This window comes from Acomys minous, assembly GCF_964271855.1.
Source record: "Acomys minous genome assembly, chromosome: 18".
Lineage (NCBI taxonomy): Eukaryota > Metazoa > Chordata > Mammalia > Rodentia > Muridae > Acomys > Acomys minous.
Genome location: NC_140501.1, coordinates 53137887 through 53160290, shown reverse-complemented (window position 1 = coordinate 53160290; position 22404 = coordinate 53137887). Strand labels below are relative to the sequence as shown.

At 48.5% G+C, this 22404-nt stretch overlaps 1 protein-coding gene across 1 annotated transcript in view; it reads right to left on the bottom strand.

The window, feature by feature from the left end:
• The window catches only part of EPHX2 (epoxide hydrolase 2), a 37300-nt gene that overhangs the window by 1899 nt on the left and 12997 nt on the right, over positions 1-22404 (bottom strand). The window contains exons 6-16 of the mRNA XM_084767570.1: positions 21736-21804; positions 20272-20367; positions 19727-19805; positions 17111-17145; positions 13485-13511; positions 11266-11351; positions 10337-10448; positions 5065-5139; positions 3888-3921; positions 2522-2624; positions 1777-1846 (exon numbers count right to left, since the gene is read on the bottom strand). Of these exons, the coding sequence (XP_084623696.1) occupies positions 1777-1846; positions 2522-2624; positions 3888-3921; positions 5065-5139; positions 10337-10448; positions 11266-11351; positions 13485-13511; positions 17111-17145; positions 19727-19805; positions 20272-20367; positions 21736-21804 (786 nt within the window). The remainder of the gene's footprint in view (positions 1-1776; positions 1847-2521; positions 2625-3887; positions 3922-5064; positions 5140-10336; positions 10449-11265; positions 11352-13484; positions 13512-17110; positions 17146-19726; positions 19806-20271; positions 20368-21735; positions 21805-22404) is intronic.

Genomic DNA, 22404 nt, shown 5'->3' with positions numbered 1-22404 from the left:
CATTTCCAGTTGATCTGACGCCCTCTTCTGGCCTCTGCCGGTATTGCATACATTTGTTGCACATAGAGACAAAACAAATACTTTTTAAAAAAGAGAAGCCAAGATTCAACAGCATGACAGTAACCTGTGTGCTACCAGAGAGGATAAAAATGACTCCCTTCCCATGTGGTGACAGATGAAGGGGACTCCAGGGATGCTGAGATCTGGAGAATGCCTCACAGACTCTCTTCTCACTCCACTGTTTTTGTTTTCTACTCCCTGTGCCCCCATCTTTTTTCTTTCAGTGCTAAGGGTGGAAGCCAGAGCCTCACATGCTAGACAAGTGCTCTACATGGAGCTGAGGCCTTCACCCCTTAACTTTCGTCTGAGTCGGGGTCTTGCAGAGTAGTGATCCTCCTGCCTCAGTCTCTGAAGTATCTGGGATTACACACATGCCCCATGTGCCTGATATTTCTTGCAGCCTTAGGCTGACCTGGCTGCAGACTCTGCAGGACACCTTGCTTCTTGTCACCCTTCCTCAGTGACCTGTCATGTTCAAAAGTGCCTTTGATGCACCATCCTGTCTACCCTACAGTGTCCCCTTATTTCCCTCCACACCTTGACCCCTCTGCTCTATAGAGCTGCCGTGTGGCCACATGTGTCAGTGACAGGTGAGCATCAGCCGAAGAACTACTTTGTACCAGGACCCTCTCTCAAAGCTGTTGGCACATGGAACTGTTTCTCGATTGCACAGCTCTCTGAGGCAGGCACTGGTCTTGCTATTTCTTCACTGCAGAAAAGGCAACAGAGCATCAGCCCTGCAAAGTGATCTTCCAAGTGTCACACAGGGATCAGACCAAGCCTGTTTGTAAGTACTCCATTATATGTAGTGAAAAAGGAGGTAACTGGGTTCCCAAAGGAGCTGATGAAAGTCTGGCTCCTAAACTGCTATGCTAGCTTTAAAAAAGTACAAGTTTTGATTTTTTAGCATTTAGGATGTAGAATTATTCTCTTTATAGACTCAGAGATTTAAAAACCATCATCTGAGCCAGGCGTGGTGGCACACGCCTTTAATCCTAGCACTCAGGAGGCAGAGACAGGTGGATTGCTATGAGTTCGAGGCCAGCTTGGTCTACAAAGTGAGTCTAGGACAGCCAAGACTACACAAAGAAACTCTGTCTCAAAAAACCAACCAAACAACCAAACAACCAAACAAAAAACCATCATCCGGCAGACTGATGAGGAAATTGCGATTCGAGACAAAACCAAAATGTGACACAATCAGAGGCAAAAGCCACCTCTGTTTAAGAACCCAGCATGCCTCTGTGGTTTGGTGCCATTGTCCATACCATCCCTACAAGTGACCCTGGCCAAGCAGGGTCCCACTAGGAGACTCACACATCCCACATAATGCTGTCATTGCCTGGCCAGGGCCTTGCTCATCCTGAGCACCAGAAACTATTCCAGGGGTCTCACCAGCAAGAGGCTCTAACAGGAAGCCATTAGTGGAGCCCACCCGAAGCCCAGAGGAAAGGAAAAAGCCAAGGCCCCAGTGCAGGACCCGGGTCTTGTCAGGTGGGAGTAACAGGGCCTTAAAGGCAGCTCTGTGATCCTGTGTGTGTGTGTGTGTGTTGTTACATATGTGTGTGTGCATGTGTTTGTGTCTGGTGGCTGTGTGTCTGTGGTGTGTGTTGCATATGTATGTGTCTGGTGTCTATGTGTGCGATGTATATTTGAGTGTGTATGTGTGTGTGTGTGTGTGTGTGTGTGTGCACAGCAGGAGGCCACAGTGCTCACCTTCCGTCCCAGTCCCTTACAGTTCCACCTCCAGTTTCTTTCTGTGTTCCGATACCAGTTCAGAGGACCTCTGCGGAGAGGATCAGACAGTAACGCAGGTGAACTTCCAGGAGTGGCTCACAGTGACCCACGCTACCCAGAGACAGCTATGCCAGGGACAGTTTTGCTGCAGGACACAAGAGTGGGGTCCCCAGACACAGGCTGCCTCTTCACATCCGCTGCCTCCTCAGCGAGGCTGAGTACAGGAACTCTCTGCCACCAGGCTGGTGCCTCTGAGGGGACTTGGGGGCCAACAGAAGCTGATCCTATAGGTTATCCTCACGTTCAAGGTATGTACCAGAGAGTGGGAGCTTGGGACAGCCCATCCCCACCCGGAAGCCATGTTCCTGCCCCAGGAAACTCAGTGAGAAGGGCTATAGAGGATGGGAGGTAGCGCAAAGGCACCACCATGCATGTGCATTTGGGGTCACATGGTTTTTGCTTTTCTGAAGACAGAATGAAATCATGTCTCAGTTCTTGGAGGAGCTATGGCTGCAAATCGATGAAAAACCCCTGCCTTTTGGGCACCCCCAAAGAACAAGCTAGATTACCCAAAAGGAAGCTGCTCACCACAGGTAGTGGCACAGGGGTATTCAGTTACAGACAGGTCCCTATGATGCTCACAGAGGCTGTGGTGGGAGCAACTGCCCCCATCTTCCAATAGCTGAGTACCCTTCCACCCTGTCTGGGGTCCCCTTCTGCTTACCTGAAGCCAGTCTTCTTGAACTGCTGTACATAAAACTCAATTTCCTCCTCAGTAGTAATCTTGCTGAGGCTCGGATTTTCTGGAGTGTTCACAAGGACTCCCCCTGCAAAAAGACACCCGTGTCCTCCTGCTGCAGGCCAAATGGCTCTAAAGCTGCCATTCCCAGTGGATACCGCCCCATCTGAACGTGGAGTGAAAGCCTCATGTGCCGCTGTGCCTGTCCATCTGCTCTGTCTTCACTGACTTTCTCGGGGTTGGGATCCTCATTCTCATTATAGAATGCCATGTTGTCTTCAGAGGTTCGCACTGTCCTGGAAGTGCCCTTAAAGGCACCTCAGGGACAAACATATCACTTCACTCTACAACCCTAGGAGTTAAAGACACAGTCACTCCAGGCTTTGATGCTAAACGTCAGTCAAAGGAGTAAGTAGATCACACTGGTGCTCCCGCCCCGCTGGGCCTTGATCCCACCTGAGCACCAACCCCTGACCCCAACGTGCACCTGGTCCCACCTAAGCAACCCCCACCCCGCAACCTCAACCTGCAAGTCTGGCTTCTTTAGTGCTGATCTGTCTCCCTGCACACCCCTGAGCTCTCTGTTGGCAGCACCCCAGCCCAGGCCTCCCTAGCCAGGTGCTCAGAACATGGAACCGACAAACTAGCAAGGGACTGAAAAGAAGGGAGGCAAGGAAGCAGTTCTCGTCAGAGGAGAGGACCTCTAAGGTCAGGTCCCAGCTCGGCCTCTTGACACAGGCCAACCTTCTGAGACCCACTTCCTCTTTATAATCAAGAGGTCATAGCAACAGCATCAGGAGCATCAGTGACCATCACTACTTAGATACAAATGAGCAATGGCTAGGGGGCAGTGCTAGAGGTGAAACAGGCATTTGTGGGGTGAGTGCTGGATGCCGGGGGTGGGGTGGGGGGTGGCTGAGGACATGAGCCCAAATCTGATTTCAGTTAAATCCCACTCAGCAGGGTGACCATGACGGTCCTCATGAGGGGAAAAGGAGTGATCAGAACAGGACCTCGGGGCGGAAGGACCAGCAGAAATTTAGGTGGGGTCTAGTGCAACCTGCACTGCATACACCGGTGACTGCAGCAACTACCTCTCCATCCTGGGATGTGGTCGGCCCAGATACTGTCCCCAGGTCCTCAAAACATCTTAGGACTTTGACACTCAGCTCCGTAGTGTAGTGGGTACTTAGGTTAGTACCATTCATCATTAGGAGACCTTTTTGGCCAAGTCAAAGCTCAGGACGGCAAGGCAAGCTTAGGGTTTCTTCTGGGGCAAAAGGGACAGGAATCCACTAGCCCTCTGCTGACGTGGCCCTGCTGCCCACTCCCTCCCAGGGATACCTCTTACCCAGTTCAGTGGCTTTGTGCAAATTGAGGAAACCCTGAGGGAAGAGAAGGGAGGGAGGACGTTGTGAGTGAGGCAAAGTAAGAAGATTGTAACTCACATCACAGCAGAGCTCACGTGCATGAGGACCACAGGAGAACTCTTTCATCTGGGGCCGATGTGCTAAAACATACAGGGGATGGAAGCCAGACACCAGGGATAACGCAGAACACTGGGCATTGTGTGCTCCATGCGTGCCCTGGGCATGACACCTATGGTGTTTGATTCATCGATAAGGCACTGCCATGAGATAACCAGATCTGACATCCCATAATAAAATAGAATAATCACAGCAACATTGCAATAGATAGCTCCCACTTGTGTCAACACAGAGCAGATGACATACGACTGTGTTACACTTCTCAGGGTGGCACACAACTTACGACTTATACTTCATCTGTAGACTTTGCCCTTTGATATTATTGGATCACGGTTAGCCAAGATTGACTGAAATCACAGAAAGCGAGACAGTAAACAGGCCCATGCCTTAACACACACGCTAAGCCTGGAGGGCAGCAAAGGGGCCTCTCAGGGTGAGAGGAGGCTGAGCTGCAGCTTCCATCCACAAGCTGTTTGGGGCACTTTGCAGATCTGAGTGAATGCAAACGGCTTGGGCTTGTCAGACACTGGGAGCAAGAGATGAGACCTCAGACTTACAGAAGGCAGGGAATTAGATCGGGCGGCTCCCTGGCTGGCCAGAGAGGAAAGCTGAACCCAGGCCTCCTAAATGTGCAGAAGCACAGACGGAAAGGTAAAGTGAAAAAGTCTACCCATGACGGGCAGATGGAAAGTTTATCCACTTCAGCTTGCTACTAAGAGCAAACAGAAAGGCGTCCCTACAGTTCCATCACAGAAAGGGTGGGGATGTGGGGGGGGGGGCGCCGCCTTCACAGGTATGTGCATTTGAATTTACACTGTTTGTGCGATATGGAAACTCTTGTGGTGTGAACCAAAGAAGTGATCCTGGTTAGTACTGCCACCAGAATGTAAGAAAAATAATGTTGAACCACCAAAGAGAGTGGGTCCAGAGTCCAAATAAACAGGCTGGTACCGGTCAAACGTTAATAAGATGAGCTCATAATCCAACATAAAGCGCACACACACACACACACACACACACACACACACACACACACCTTACCCTCTCATCATTTGCTCGGAAGAAGCTTTTGAAAGTCCGACTCATGTTCTTTTCCAGTTCAGCCTCGGCCACTCCCTAAGACAGGCAAGAAGGCAAAAGTAAAGCTCCCTTCAAGGAGCCCGGCAAACGGTAGCCCTCTCTCGTGTGACTGAGGCCAAGAGGCCCTGGCTTCAGTCCCATCCAGCCCATGTTCTGTTAGAATTACATTCCTCGATTTTTATATTTGTGAGCCGTATGCTGGAAAAAAAAAAGTTAAAACAAAGTATAAGATGCTAACAGGGGTGCTTCCAGGGAGATGGGTTTGTGGATAATGCTGTTTTTGTGTTGCCTGGGTTCCTGCTATGAGGGATGACTTCGAGGAGGCTGCTGTAGATTTGAGGTAGTGGCCAGGCTCTGAGCAGCTAAGTGGTGAGACGTCTCTGCCCACAGCTTCCCCATGCTCTTCTCCGTTTGACTGTGGTAACTTCAACCTTCTTCTTCGATTTGATCCAAAATCATTACAGACCTTTGGAATGCTCTCAGGGCTATCTCCCTCAGGACAGAGCAGTGCATTTCCTTTGTTTGGAGCTGGGACACAGGTCCTTGGTGTTGGGTGATAAATTACCAGGTGCTTGGGTCTCGTGAGAGTGTTATTACACATCATGGCTTATCTATTATAGGCCACGACAGGCTTTCAGATGCCTTGTGGTCTGGATGCCAGGGCGCAGGCATGAGGAATAAGTAGGGAGAGGGGAGCCTGGAGGTACACACCTCCCAACACCTCTTCTACTTCCTCTTCCTGTCTATCATCCTTTCAAGTGTAACATACATAACTATGAGCATATTTATGGCAAAACAGAGATCCCCCTGCAACGTGCAAATGTACTCAAATGTCAGAAATACCCCTGGGATTTCTTTTTCTTTTTGATTTTTTTTTTTGAAACAGGATTTCTCTGTGTAGCCTTGGCTGCTCTGGACTCGCTTTGTAGACCAGGCTGGCCTCGAACTCACAGAGATCCACCTGCCTCTGCCTCTGCCTCCCTGAGTGCTGGGATGACAGACATGCACCTCCGCAACCGGTTTATGCTTGGTATTTCTTGGGAAGTACTCATGGTGGTCACTAACTCATCTTGTGAATATAGTTTAACTCCATGGGGTGTCAAAGAGTTCTTAGGGAGTTAGGCAGGTGGCAAATACCTCGAGAATAAAGCAGCAACAGCAAGGACTGTAAAGCAAGAGACAGTTTACCCCGATTGCCCCAAATACAACTGCTTGTTTTTACTGAAGGAGAGAACACTGGAGCCGGACTGGAGAAGATGAGTGGGACCCGGCTGTGCAGATGGAGGAAGGGTACTCTGGCCTGAGGAAAGAGCTGGGACGCACAGGCTTACTGTACTAGGGCATGAATCCCACGGTAAGCGCTTTGTCTTCAGTGCTAGAGAGACAGCTCAGCTGGTAACTACTTGTCCTGCAAAAACAGGGACCCGAGTTTGATGTCTAATGCCCATGTGAAGAACTGAGTGAGGTGGCACACATTTGCCAAGCCCAGCTGTCGCAAAGTGGATTCCTAGAGCTTGCTGGCTAGCCGGCCCATGAGATGAGAGCGAGGTGGCTCCTGATAAAACAGCTGGGTATGCTTAGGGTAGCTTTCAGAAGTTCTTCAGTATCTTGGAATTACCACAGAATTGGCTGTGTGGGCGGGAGACTGTAACATTTGCTAAATCCTCAATAATTCACTGGGGACTTGATAACGGGCCTTGCTGCTCCAGGCTTGGCATTTGGGACCAGAGATCTCCTCCCCTGGGTAGATGCTTAGAATGCAGGTCCCCAGCAGCTCCACAGAACCAGACTTCACTTTACCAACATCCCCCAGTAGACCCGCACCCCAGGTACTCATGATAGTAGCTGTCCAGTGCAGCGGAGGTCACATGCCACCTAGCAGACACTCGCCATCTTTTCCTCCATCCACCAACGAGCTTCAGCCCAACATGAAGTCTAGACATAACGCAGAACAGAAGCCAAAGGGCCACAGAGGCATAGGGAACACTAGCCAGCATTGCCCACAGCTGATGGCATCATATACTTCCTACAGCTGCTGCTCAGGAATAAAACCACCACAAAACAGGACCAACAGCAAGGACACTCCTATGGCTAAAGGTTTCCCCCACCAGATACACAGGGGCACAACAAAAAAACCCAAGATTTTGAAAGCCTCGCTGGAGTCAACATCCTTCCTTATATAATTTCTACTTACTCCTGCCTTCCCTCTTTTCCATTTATTGAGCTTTTCTGGGCACCTATTAATTAATACCTTGCTTCAACTATAGGAAGAAAAATTAAGAATGAAGCCAGGCAAGGTGTATGTGAAACTGGGGAGCAGCCTCAGGCAGAATGAGACAGAGAAGCTTAGAGGAGTAAGAAAGAGGAAAGAGACCCTCACTCCGGGCCTCGGGATCGATTTCCTTTTGGCTGAGAATCAGGAATGTCACCCTGCAACAATGAGGACCCCAACATTCCAAGGCCACTATGAAGATGCCTCCTTTCCCCAAAGGCCCAAACAAGAGCATCAGAGCAGCTAATGGCCCCTGCGTGCTTACGGCCTCAGTGTAAGCAATCTTTGAGCTTAACCTCACTGGTGTTTTTGTCACTCTCAAACATGAACTGTGCACTGCAAAAACTACCTCACAGTGTCACAGGAAATTCTTAAGGAAAGTGTTGGAGGAAGGTCCAACTGTGTTTTCAAATGCCAATGTCAGTGCCTTGTGATCTGGTTACCGCTCTGCCATAGGCATTGCTATGAATGATGGACTATCTCCTGTAACCGTGTGATGAAAAAGGGACTGTTCCCCAATTATCCTGATTGGTCAAATAAAGATGCTGAAGTCTATGGTTGGGCAGAAGCGAGGGAGGTGGAGTTGTAGGTGCCCAGGCTTGAGGTTGAGAAAGGAAGGGGAAGGAGAAGACAGGGGAGAAGGAGGGAGGGAGGGAAGAAGAAGGGAGAGAGGAAGAGAGGGAGAGAGGGAGAGAGAAAGGGAAGGAGGGAGGGAGGGAGAAAGGGAGGGAGGGAGGCAGAGAGGTCCCCATGAGGCAAGATGGCATTGAGCACGTGGCTGTAAGGACAGACTGATGGAGCAGAAGCCTCCTGAGAGCCATCAGATTGGCAAGTGATTGGCTTTTCTATGGGGTTTAAAGGTACCAGGTACCAGGATTAGAATAGCTCAGAATCTGCTCAGGATAGTGCCTACAGCTTAATAATAAATCATAGTCTCTCTGTGTTAATCACTGGGGAGCCAGCTGCTTAAAGAGAACCGCGGTCATAATAATTTCTTGAATTAATTAACTTAGGAAGAATCATTCTTCTTTCTACAGATCAGAGAAAGGAGTAAAGCACCTCAGAGTTCATGAGTGCCAGTGCTGGCTGGAGCCACGTGTGTTGGAGCCTAAAGGCCAGTGTTCAATGCTGGCTCGGGGGCTCAGAAGGAATTGTCCCTTCCTAGCAGGGCTGCCAGAACATTTGTCATGGTGCAAATGCAGCCTTTCCCCACATACCCAGGGACACAAGCCATCTTAAACCTTCTCCTGTTCCAGTCTTCACCTTTGTACCCTCTCCTTGTCTGCATGGCAGACTTCCCTGTGGGTTGAGCACAACTCTGTATCTGCCTGGTTTCTGAGTCTCACCACCTCTCGGCTTCTGTTTACTCTTCTAGGCACCAGGTCAGCGCTCTGTGGGGGGCTCTGCAGGGCCCCAGACACTGACTTATGCCCTGTGCTCCTCAACAGCAGCTGCTGCTGGAGTGATGTCGGCTCTCGATAAGAATCCTGTCCGAGGTTGATTCACAGGCCGGGCAGGCTCTCATCCATCACTGCCTAGCTATGGCTGCCCGTTGCTATTTCTTGCCAGGCGTTCATCACCTTGCAGACAGTGTCCATCGATTCTCCATTGTAATCGAATCTTATAAATGAGTGAGCTCGTAATTAAGAAGCCAACATGGCCTTTATAAAACATCTCCAACTGCAAATTCAGCATTTGGGGATGATCAATGTCCCCACTTCTTCCTGACATGGGCACAATGTGCAGAATCAAATAAGGTGGCCTCTTCAAGGGTTCAAGGGCTCAGGACCGTTGTCACCATGTGGCTTTGTGCATGTGGCTGTATGAGTCTCCTTTCTGAGGACATCATTGGCTCAGCCCTACTGTACCCCGGGGCCATCCATAGATGCTGCAAGAGCAAGGTGAGCCAGGAGCACACCCACATAGCAGTGTGGGATCGAGGGGGTGGAGCTATTTGATGGTGATAGGAGGAAGCAGAGCTTCCTGAAGGAGGCGTGGCTGCTGAGAGAACGCCAAGCCACATGCATACATGGTTAAAAAGTCTTCCCGTAATTCAGCTCAGCAGCTGCTGGGCTGTGTAGTTCAGTAGTTAGAGTGCATTGAGGACAGACTCTTGTTCTTTCTGATCAGGTGACCCACAGCGTTCTCAGAGAGCCCCTGTGAAAGGGGTTGTCAGACCCCATTACAAGGATCCCTACAGGCCAGGGCTGCCATTGAACGGCATCTTTGTGGAACTTTTGCTGATACCTAGAACAACCCCACACTCTTCCAACACTCTTGAGTGCCTGCTGTCGGGCTCTTAGGATGTCGGTGTCACTTCACAAGGCTCAGTCGTCACTGAGCAGAGGACAAGGTCCCTAGCAAGAGCTGGAGACCAACAGCTTCAAGTGAGCACTCAGCCCCTTGCTCCACACCTTTACAGAAGCAGCAGACGCCAGCCAGGCACCATCCCGGGCTCCTCAGCCTGACACAAAGATATATTCACCTATCACTAAGAACCCACTGGGTCTGGGGTCAATATGGTTGAGCCTGTTTGCAAAGTCATTTCTTTCTTTCCTACCCCACCCCCAGCCTGCACCCCAGACAGAGTTGTTTTTTTTTTTGTGTGTGTGTGTGTGTGTGTGTGTGTGTGTGTGTGCGTGTGTAGCCTTGACTGTCCTGAACTCACTTTGTAGATCAGGCTGGCTTCAAACTCAGAGATCTTCCTGCCTCTGCCTCCTTGAGTGCTGGGATTACAAGCATGCTCTACCATGCCCAGCATTTTTTGTTTGTTTGGGTTTTTTTTTTTCCAAAGTCTTTTCTAACTAATGCTTCAGAATATTTAAGAGGCAGAGATAAACTGAAAGAGGGAGAGAGAAAGTAAGGAAGAGGAGAGAGGAGAGGAAGAGGAAAGACATGAACAGAAGGGAAGGGAAGGGCAATGCAACATTGGCCCTGTGGCTCTTGGTGCCCCACACTTACTGGTTCTTGAAAGTACAGTTGATAATTTAAAATTGGGAGAGATCTGATAGCTTTCATAGGAGAAACATCCGGATTTGGAGGCGCGAATGGAGTGTTCAGGCTGGCCACTGCCCTGCAGGAGGAAGCAACATTAAAAGACACAACTGAGCATATTTCAGGTTGAAACGGAAGCCGAGGTGGGAGGTCTCACTCTGGCAGTGAGAGGGAGAATGGGATTAGAACAGCAATTCTTAGCCTATAGGGGTTTCCCCCACTCAACCTACCTGCCTTACACACACACACACACACAGACACACAGACACACACACACACACACACACACACATACACACAGACACACACACACATACACACACACACACACACAGACACACACACACACATACACACAGAGACACACACACACATACACACACACACACACCTTTTTTTGGGAGGGACTGGAAGCAATCACTACAGAACTAAGGTACATAACTAAGGGTTAGGGAGCCCAAGGCAGAACATGGGAGAACTGGAGACCAGGGCATGCTGGGATGCCTCACTCCGGTCTGATGCTATTCGGGCAAAAGCTCCTTTGGCCAGTAAAATGTTACAGGCATGTGCCACAGTACCCACTTCAAGGCCACATTTTTCTGGCTTTTGATCTAGGGTGACACTCTCCTGTTTAACGGGGTGACTCTGTAAACCCTTCATCGCCCCTTTATCCACTCTCTTCAGAGTTAGCACTGAGTTCCCACAAGACACTCTGGCTCTGAATGACTTGCCTTGTTGTCAGTCATTAAGTCAGACTCAGTAGGTCCGCGCTAGTGTGCTTACCTTCCTATTACATAGCTGTCTTCTGGGCAGTGCTGTAGAGCAGAGGAGCCTGTAGCCGTTCTTGGGGACTCTAAGTCCAGCCATGTAAATCCTTACTGCACCTGGCTGCTTACCTCACTCTCTCAGGGTAGAAGAAAGCCATGTTCCACACCAGCACACCAGCCCAGTCATGGCCAATGAACACAGCTTGAGGGATTCTCTGGAGGAACAAGAAGAGAAACGCTAAGGATGGACTTCTGGGATGGGGAGGGAAGAGCCAAAGGCTCTCCTTGACAAGGCCAGCGATGCCACCAGAAACTCCTCTAAAGCATGGACCACTCTTAACTCCACCACCCATGCATCCTCATCCTTGCTTGGTCTCTGCGAATGATTAGGCGTTGAATTAATGTCCTTAGAAGACAGGACCCCTAGGCACGAGTTCCTTCTCTTTCGCTCTCCCTTCTCTCAAATCGTTTTTTGTTTCACCTCACCTTGTCTCCTAAAAATGGCAACTTTCCTTCCCAGGTTCCAAAGTCATCATCCATGGCGTGATTACAACTCTACCCTTACTCTTTTGGGAGCTCTTCTCTCTTAACTAGCCACAAGAAGTCCAAAATCACCTTCCATCTCTGCTTCCCTTTCTGAAGCTGTTGCTAATGGCAACGGCTCCCCTGAACACCTACTATATCCAGGAGCGGTGGAGGTGCTCATATCCACACCTAGAGTCCTTCCGGTAGCCTGGAATGCCTTTTATCTAGGTGGGAAGTGATCCGCTTTGTAGCACACACATGCTAAGTGACAGTCACAAGCTGTGACGCAGGTCTCCCAACCTAGACTAAATCAGGCTCTCTTCCCTTTTCCACCATGCTGCCCAGTTGGCCATCTGAGGCCTTTCAGGTGCCTCCAGCCTCTCCACCCACTCTGAAGGTGGCTCCTTGTCCCAGGTCCCTGCCATGCTCTGTCCCTTCATATCCCATGGTGCTCCACGCCAGTCACCTCCCTAAGTACCTTCACTAGGTCCAAGCAGGCTCCATGCTTCCCTCCTGTTTGAGCCAGCACACAGGGAGTAGCCCTGTGTGGTTCCCCTGGCTCCTACCCTTCTGATGGGTCTCAACATGAGACACTTCCTTCGCCATAATGTTCCCATGGTTTCAGTGAACCTGGGCTTCCCAAGCAGATATTTCCGACTTGGATCTCTCCTCTGCTGGTGGTGGATTTTCTTACAACTCAGCCCTTAGGGACTTTCTCTGCCTGAATGGTTGTTGTCTTTGGGGAATAGATCTGTCCCAGTGGCTTCAACTTCCACCCCTGGGGGCAGGTGCACAGCTGGCCCAGGTTTCTGTCTATGTCCTATCAGATCTGTCTGGGCATGGATACGTGACCATACTGACCTGAAACCATGAGTCCCTCTTTCCAGTTGGAAACATTCTCAGCCAGCTAAAAGTTGTGCATTAAGACCACCAAGTAAAGACTGAGTCATGCTTGCTTAGATGTCTCCATTAATACACGCACACTCACGCACACACATGCACACACACTCACCTATGCACATGTGCACGCACACACACATACTTATGCATGGACATGCACACACACTCACCTATGCACACGTGCATGCACACACACACACACACACACACACACACACACACACACACACACTCATGCACACGCATGGACATGCACACAGATCCAATGCCATGGAGTGGAGAGAGCCCTCATCCACTCCTGTCTCTGGTACAGTGCTTACTGTTGAGCCAGAAGTCAGTCACCCCAGCCGTCTCTCCATCTTATATCTACCTCATAAGCGAGGCTCCACCCTACAGTGTTTGCATCCCATTCCAGCCTAATGCTGTGAGGCAGAGGGCATGGTGGAACAGTCTGGGGAATGGTACATGCAGTCCGCAGATTACTGTGACTGCTGGCTTTCATTCCCGTGACTGAGTTTGACATTGCCAGCAATGGCATCATCACGTAATGATCTGAGATTTGTCAGAAGGGCTCATGTTTTAATGAGTTGTGAAACACTGGCTTTGAGATCGTTTTCCCACGTCTTTCCCTGGTGCTCAAGGTTCCTCTCCCCTGACAGAAGCCAACAAAGGGATTTACCTCCACTTTCCTGAACGAACAGCTAAACACCTGCTCCAGCCTCACCCTTGGATATTTTTAATTTTGGAACTCCCCCAACCACACACATACACTGCCTGAAGCCCATGTCTCCCCTCCCTGGTTCTCTCTGCTCATGGTCACCAATAGCCAACCCGCCCCTCTTCGCCAAGGCATCCAGCTCTTTTTTCATCACCAAGATCCACAGAGAACTTTCCAAAGATGTCAGCGAGAAGGAATGACTTACCAGCTTATCCAGGAAAGTCACCATTTCCTAAAACGAAACAAAACAAAATAAAGAAAAGAAAAGAAAAAAAGACATGATGTCACACAGTGAAGGTGGATAGAAACTCCATTAAAAAAAAAAAGGTCAGTCAGGTAGGTCATATCATGAGAGTCTGTACCCTTTTCCTGAACCACACTGGTCCCTCTGCCTCCTAAGACCCCTGCAGTCTCTGGTAGAAACCATGGACTCTGTCCTGGAGAAGCACACACGGACACCTTCGCTTCATATTCTGCCGTCACTTCTAGGAACTCACAGAGCCCACGAAACCACAACAGCATGGGTGACACACCCTGCTGAAATACACACGAGCACCTCTGTTGCTGGTCTTTTGCTACTCATGGGTTCTTCTTTCTTTCACTCTTCCTCACCCTTTTCTTCCACCATCTCAATCCCCTAACACTAGATTAGGGGAAAAAAAAGAGTAGAAAGGAAAGGAAAGAGATCCCTGAATAAACTCAGAGGTCAGAAAGGGGGTGACATCATCATTAGACTACTTCCTGCTGATTAGGGACATGGAGTTCCTTGGGGAAGTTTGATCTTTACCATCAGGATATCTAATTTCTTCTTGTTTCTTCTTTGCCTGTGACTACTCAACAAACATGACCAATAGCAACTAACAGCAACCAACACCAAACCAACAACCCAACACGTCTCTTGGGGCCCTAGCATTTCTATACCCTCTGAAAAGTCCTCAGAATTCCAAATGTCACACAATCGCAGAAACTGTCTGCAGCTGGAAAAAATCATGCCATGGCTAGAGCACGAGGCAAACCTCAGTCAGCTGCTGTAGACATTCTGAAGCAGACTCATATCCCCACACCTGGGATTAAAATGAAAGCACATTCTTATAATTATATTTCCGTGTTTTTTAAAGAAACCAACATTCCAAAATTTTCACTCTACACCTTTCCACATCCTAGTTCATCATAGAGGTGAGAGTGAGTTCAGTGTCCTTTGCACACTCCACAAGCTGAGAATCATACCTGAATCCTAAGAACCTTGTAAGACATGCAGCCCCAGCCATTCACTGCATCTTACACCCAAGAGCATGACCTGCAAAAGTTGACCCCCTGCATCAAAGGCTATACATAGTAAAAGGACCAGCTGGGTGTAGACACATCTCCAACCATCACTGAATTTTAACAAACAGTATTGCTATATTGTATGCAGCATTTAAAATTTGGAATCCAGAGGCTATAAACATACTTTATGAGTAGATTTATGAGTAGAATACATGCTCCCATCCTATAATAAAAAATCATTTATGAAGCTGGGCATGCTGGCACACACCTTTAATCCCAGCATCTGGGAAGCAGAGGCAGGCAGATTGCTGTGAGTTGAGGCCAGCCTGGTCTACAAAGTGAGTCCAGGACAGCCTGGGTGACACAGAGAAGCGCCCTGTCTCAAAAGACCAACCAACCAACCAACCAACCAAACAGACATATTTATTGCAGCATTTTTCCAGGAGCCAAAACAAGGCATCAATCTAAGTGTCCATCAGTTGATGAAAGATGCAGAAAATTAGGGACACATACATAAAGGGATACTAGTCAGACACAAAAGGGTGAAATCAATGTATTTGTAGATGATAAAATGAAATAAGCTGGGAGAGAGAGAGAGGAGAGGAGAGGGGGGGGAGAGAGAGAGAGAGAGAGAGAGAGAGAGAGAGAGAGAGAGAGAGAGAGAGGCAAGCTCATTCTTATGAGGTCTTAAATGGTTATCTATGAGACAGCTAAGATAGGACACCGGAGGAGGGTGGGCATGAGACTGGCCAAGGAATAAATAATTATGATCAGAGAGAGAGGGGGGTAGGTAAGTTTCCAGAGACCCACTGTATAGAAAAGTGACTGTAATTTTAGTGATGATATATTCTTGAAAGATGTCGGGTGAATGTCATGTGCTGTCACCATAAAACGATGACCGCCATGTGAGGTCATGCATCTGTCAATTACATAGATGGGACACCATTCTATAACGGATATTAAACATCTCGTTACGCATGACAGACCACATTACCTGTCAATTAAAGATAAAGAGTAAATAAATGGAGAGCCCAGCTTTAGAAAAAGTAAGAGTTACATGATGAACTGCCACATAAATTTTGGAGTTGTAGTTGAGGGAAATGGGCTTGCAAGATATTTGGGTAACTATGGTGACAAAGTTTGATAGGCACTCAAAGAGAAGCTGTGACATGGGGCTTCACTCCACTTCCTCTGACCCTACATTTGAAGCTACTTTCAGCTTTTTTGTTTGTTTGTTTGGTTGGTTGGTTAGTTTTTGTTTTTTTGAGACAGGGTTTCTCTGTGTAGTCTTGGCTGTCCTAGACTCCCTTAGTAGACCAGGCTGGCCTCGAACTCACGTCAATCCATCTGCCTCTGCTTCCTGAGTGCTGAGATTAAAGACATGTGCCACCATGCCCAGCCAATTCCAGCTTTTTAAAAAGCAACTTTACATTAAAATTATTGTTGATTTTTAAAAAGAGCATGTTATAAATATAAGTCACACATCATACAATTAGCTTCTTTAAAGCCCACACTTCTGTGGGGGGCTGGTATAATCAGCGTTGTAACACTGCCACCACCATCCAGTACAGAAAAATTTCACTGCCTTAAAAGGAAGCTCTGTACCAACCAGGTTTCCCTTTCCATTCCCATTCCCTTGAGTCTTGGCAGCCATTAATCTAAGTTCCCTCTCGATTGCCTATTTCCAACACTCCATATAAATGGCATCATGTAGTATGTGCAACTGGCTCCTGCTTAACTTTGTAGCTTCCAGATTCACTCATGCGGGACTCGCTCTGCACTGCTTCCTTACTCTGCCTGACTGAGTAACTTCCCAGCACACAGAGTATGGCGCAGTTCCCACACACTCGTTAGCTGACGGTGTTTGGGTCCTTTGCACTTGCAGCTTTGAACAGCGGTGGCTGGGCTTTCTCATCATCAGTTCTCTTGGGCTAGTTCCTGGTAGTGGATGTACTAGTGATACCTCAAAGGTAGGATAGGGCTTTTTCTCTTCATCTTGTTTGTTCTGGCCTCGGGACCCCATGCGAGAGCGTGGTTTGGTTTGTTTGTTTGTTTTGAGGAACCCAGAGGAAGCAATCCTGAGAACAGATTCGGACAGAAGTAAGTGGGAGGCCAGGTGAGTGGGTGGTGGTGGGATGGGAGGGGTGGGGAGATCTGAGCAAGATATATAGGGAAGAGGAGAAGAGTCACAGCTGGGAAACTGAGGCAGGAGAGCAGCCCTGCCTGGAAGCTGGGCAGAGAAGCCACCGTTTACACACAGTGCTGGTCGCTGACGATGCTCAGGATAGAGTGGGGAAGGGAAGGCTTTGCATCTGGATCTGTGCCCTGTCACCATGGGCAGCAGCAACCTTGGGCTGCCTCCTTTTGTCTGGGAAACACTATGCTTCATACGTGCTGGCTGTGACTTAGCACTGTCTCCTTCGTGCTCAGTGAGAACCAACACCCAAATGCTGCTGCGCATTGTGCTTTCTTGGGCCTTAGAGGGACACCCATGCTTCTGGCTTATGTCATGGGGACACGCAGGATGGAAAGGACACTGCACATGTTACTGAAGAGGCTTCTTACCTTACACAGCACTTCCATGGCGTATTCTTCTACTTCTGCAATTAGAAATGAATGAATGAATGAATGAATGAATGAATGATAAATGCCAGGCATGCTGGTACACGCCTTTAATCCCCAGCATCTAGGAGGCAGAGACAGGCAGATCTCTGTGAGTTCAAGACTATCCTGGTCAGCATAATGAGACCCTCACACATACGGGGGCGGGGAGTAGGGGGGAGGGAGAGGGAGAAGGGAGGGAAAGAGACAGACAGAGAAAATATGATTTTAGTTTTATAAATAAGAACTTCCCTTTATAAAAAAAAAGCCCTCCCAATATATTGATTCTGTTTACTTTTTTAAAGTCTATTTTGAGTTGGGTTTTGAATATGACATAAGATAAAAGTCATCTGGGCATGGTGAAACACGCCTTTAATCCTGGCACTCGGGAGGAAGAGGCAGGCAGATCGCTATGAGTTCAAGGCCAGCCTGGTCTACAAAGGGAGTCCAGGATAGCCAAGGCTACACAGAGAGACCTTGTCTCGAAAAACAACAAAACAAAACAAAACAAAAAGATAAAAATCCACCTATCTCTGTGGGTTCGAGGCCAGCCTGGTCTACAAAGAGAGTCCAGGACAGCTAGGGCTCTTTGTAACAGAGAAACCCTGTTTCAAAAAACCACTATGTGTATATATACATATATATATACATATATATATATGTATATATATATGTCAATTTGATTCAGTTTTGGCTTCTTTTCTGTCACTTGTTGAAAAGCTAGCCTCTCCTCGAGGTGTGTTCGTGGCACCTTTGTCAAAGGCCAGTTAACGTTCACGTGCATGTGCACGTGTGTGTGTGTGTGTGTGTGTGTGTGTGTGTGTGTGTGTGTGTTTACTTCTGACTTCTCTAGTCTCTCCACTTTTCAGGACCTCTGACTTCACACTGGTATCATATCCTTTAACTACTGTGAACTTGGAATAAGGTTTGAAACCATGCAAGATTTAATTTCAAATCTCTCCAGCTTTATGCTTTTTCTCAAAATGCATCCAATTCTTTGTGGATGTGTGTGGTCCTGCATGCACTGTAAAATTTCTCTATTTCTGTCTAAAAATATGCCACTGAGCACCTGGGAGACAAAGCAAGAAATTGAATCTGAAGCCAACCAAGATAAATAGCAAATACCTGCCTCAGGGGAAAAAGAAACTGTCGGAAATTTGGTAAGTGCTGCATTGTACCTGAAGACTCCTTTGGGGAGTAAGTGCCTTTTTAAAAAAGCCAATAATAGCAATTCCAGTTAGCACAAAGAAAAAAAGTGTCATATAAACAAAACAAAACAAACGACACCAACGACAAAACAAATGGTGGGAATATAAGAAAAATAAGCAAATCATTTAATAACGGTTTTAATCCGTCTATGTCATGCACAGGTTCCCGGCCAACTGAAAATATAAAGCAAGTGCTCTCATAACGGAAGCCGGGGGCTCTGGAGATGAAAGTGTCCCTCTAGTCTAAAGTTCAGTTTCTTGTGTCATTCAGGATGCAGGAGTCACCGAGCAGATGCTGTCCCACCTAGGGGATGATGCACCGCACCTTCCAGCATGACAGGTCAAGGGAGGTGGTAGGTGTTCCTGAGAGCGGTCAAAGCCCCCGACTGGGCCAGTGGGCTTCAGACACAGGAGTCAGACATGACAGCTGCAATCAGTGTGGTTATGGGGAGCAGCTTAGAGAGCCCAGCTGTCCACGGCGTCATTGACCCTTTGGAGGAGCTGGGTTTGTGCCTGGCTGCATCATGCCCCTGCCTCCACACCTGGGCTCTGAAGACCTTTAGACTAAGAACTCACCCGAGCCTGACACAAATGAAGAAATCTTCCTATCCAAAAAATGCTTTGTAAATGTACATATGGCCTTAGGATTGAGAGGCTATTTAATGCTCTGTAGCCACAGCACTTGGATCTGACCTACAATTGTTGCAGAATCCAGTAGTTCTGGAGAATAGAAGGCAGGGATGCGTGTGTGTGTGTGTGCGCGCGCACGCACTCATGTCCAGAGCAGTGCTCATCAAAGTAGCCCAAAGATGGGGCAACCCAGTGGTCTTTGGTGGAGGAAGGCACAATCAGATGGTGGTTTGGACACTGAAAGCATTTATCCCGAAAGAGAGCTGCAGTCCAACAGGGATAAACACAGAGGCAGGAGATCAGCCACTCTTGAAATGTTGGCTATTGTACTGAGCCCACTGACACAATGACGCATCATGTCACAGAGAGGATGCAGAATGAGTGTGGCCAGGGCAGAGGGGAGGGAAAGCGGAGGACTTAAACTCAGTCTCTCAGCTAGGTATAAGAAAACCTTTCTAGAAATAGTTGGTGTACCCTACTTTCTCCATCTCTGATGACCAGCAGAGGGCGCCCACCAGCACAAGCCTGTGGGCCTCCTGGGTTACTCAGGGTGTTCAAAGAGGAATCCAAGCCCAGAGACGTGGGACACCGTGGGAAAGGATCAGGGGCTCATCAGATGCACTCAACCTACCTGGACAGGGCAAGCCTAAGGGGGGCTGGAGAACTCAGGGTGCTAGAGATGTCGAACGCAGAGAAGCATGACCATACGGGACATCTATCATCTACGGCACAGGCAACTCACCGGGAGGGGAGGACGACTCTCCGTAGCCTTTCATGTCTAAGGCTAGAACCCGGAAGCCCGCCTGGGCCAGAGCAGGGATCTGGAAAACAAAACAGTTCAAGGGCAAGGCAGTGTGGTCTCACCAGGCCCCCTAGCTGATGCTCCTTGTTTGCATCCTTTCCTCCCTCTGTCTTGTAAATGGCTCCACCTAAAGTCATTCCCATGGAGCTAGAAGGTGCCCATCTCACAGGACTGCCACGGGCAGTGGTGGGGGCTGTACACTGTATCAAAGCACACTGGGCAGGACATCTTGTATATTTCCGTGTTCCTTGCTAAGATTTCCCAGGAGGCGGGGTAGCATGTCCTCAAGAGCCTCCTTCTGATTGATGCAGGTATCTTGAGGCTCAGTATCACCCCAAGGTACTTCCTATGCCCAGCGCTGTTGAGGCATCATGGTCACAATTTGGAGAGGATCCATCCATACCATCTTAGGCTACCCTACACCATCTAAATGCCCCGCCCCCTTTTCACCCTGACATGGGAGGACCTTCATCAGTTTCCTTTACCTGGTACCGCCAAGAAAACCAGCTCTCAGGAAACCCATGGCACAGGCATATGGCAGGGCCAGAGCCCATCTCCACAAAATGTAGGCGGATGCCTGGCTGTGGAAGAGAGGGAGGTATGACAGGAATCTTGGTGCCAGTGCAGGCAGAACTGGACTCCCTCATGCAGATGGCATTGCACAGCCATTGCAGGGGATAGCCAGATCTTGTCTGACCCAGCCATCTCAGATCAAGACCCAAAGGCTAGGTAACAATGGCTGGGAACTGGCAATGGCCAATGTGGGTAACACGCCAGGAAGTTTTCACTATGATGTGAAAAGGTTGAGAACAAACAGAGTCAGAACAATTTAGCTTCCTCTCTAACATGACTTGGTATGGGCACTATCTTATAATTTTCAACTGAGAGTTTATTTTGTAGAAGTCTATGTCTAACTTATGAAAAACTATTTACATCGCATGTGCGTGCATGCGTGTGTGTGTGTGTGTGTGTGTGTATGTGTGTGTGTGTGTGATGTATGTGAGGATACACGTGTGTGTATGCATGAGTGACAGCCAGAGGTCAACTTTGGGTATCATTCTTTGGTGGGCTGAATGAAAATAACTCCCATGGCCCCCATGTGTTTGGTTAATTGGTCTCCATTAGGTGGAATTGCTTGGGAAGGACTAGGAGGCGTGGCCTTGTTGGATGGGTGTGTGCTATTCTCAGTGTGCGCTCCCCATCTCCTGCTTGGGGATCAAGATGTGAGCTCTCCACTGCTGCTCCAGCCACTTGCTGCCATGCCTTTGCTCAACCATCATAAACGCTACTCCTCTGGAATCATAAGCCCAACTATACTCTTTATTCTATAAGTTGCCTTGGTCTTGGTATTTTATCACAACAATAGAAAGGCAATGAAGACACATTCCCTAAGGACTGCCTACTTTCTTTGTTTGTTTGTTTGTTTGTTTGTACATAGAACCTCTCATGGCCTGGGACTTACAGAGTTCACCATTCTTGCTAATTAGCGACCCCAGGGATCTATTTGTTTCTGCCTCCCAATTGTGATTACAAACGCAAACCACTGTTTTGTTTTTCACATGGAACTCAGGCCCTCACGCTCGCACAGTGAGTGTGTTACTCCTCAGATGTTTGCTTTTTAAATATGACCGTTCACATAGTCCTTTTGGGGAGGGTTTTTATTGGCAAGACGACTGTTAGGGCTTCTAATGTCTGTGTTATCCTTCCTCCCTGGCACAAGCTGATATTTCTAGACATACCTAGCCCTAGGAATAGCTGGTGTAGTCACATGACTGAGTCCTGGATCTTCAGAAAAAAATGTCGCCTCCACCAGGGGCTCCAGTCACTCACTACACTTTTTTTCTCTTTTGTTTTCCTAACTGTACCTTTGTGGTCTGGCAACTGAGCGGCCATTTCTATTTCATATGTCATCCTATGGCCTGTGGTCAGCGGGAACTTGCCTGGCTTACCTTCACTGTCACATATCCATGGCTGACGTCATCTGGATTGCAAGGGATTGGCAGAGGGGCCTCAGGAAACTAAAAGTACAATGGGCACAGTGGAAGAGAGTGTGAGACCCTAGACATCACTTCTGCCACCCCTCCTGAGCTCTGGCGGTACATATGGATCACCTATAGTGCCTTACATTTTGGGCATGGCTAAATTCCATCAGCTGTCTCAGTCCAATGGAGACCTGTGACTGAGTTCTGGCCAATGGAATGCAGATGGGAGTACACAGCCCCCTGGTCAAGCCAAAAAACAAAACAAAACAAAAAAACCAAAACCCACACATGGCTCTCTACAGTCCCTCATCGCCTATCTTATAACTGGGCATCCTATGTGACTTTGGAAGCCCTCAGTGGGTGAATGTAGGTCCTCTGTCATCCCAAGTCCCTTAATGACACAGGGAGAAAGAAAAGTAAAACAGCGCAAGAGTAAAAGCACCATTTCCTAAACAGTGAGAGGGTGAATGGCTTCCCAACACAAATAGGAGTGTTTTGACTTGCTAGATTCTGGTCAGAGCTCCAAGGATCTGCCTGTCTCCATGTCCCCAGTGCTAGGAGTACACACAAGTGCCACCATGCCCAGATTCCATGGGCGTGGTAGAGACCACATTCAGGCCGCATGCTTGCATGGCA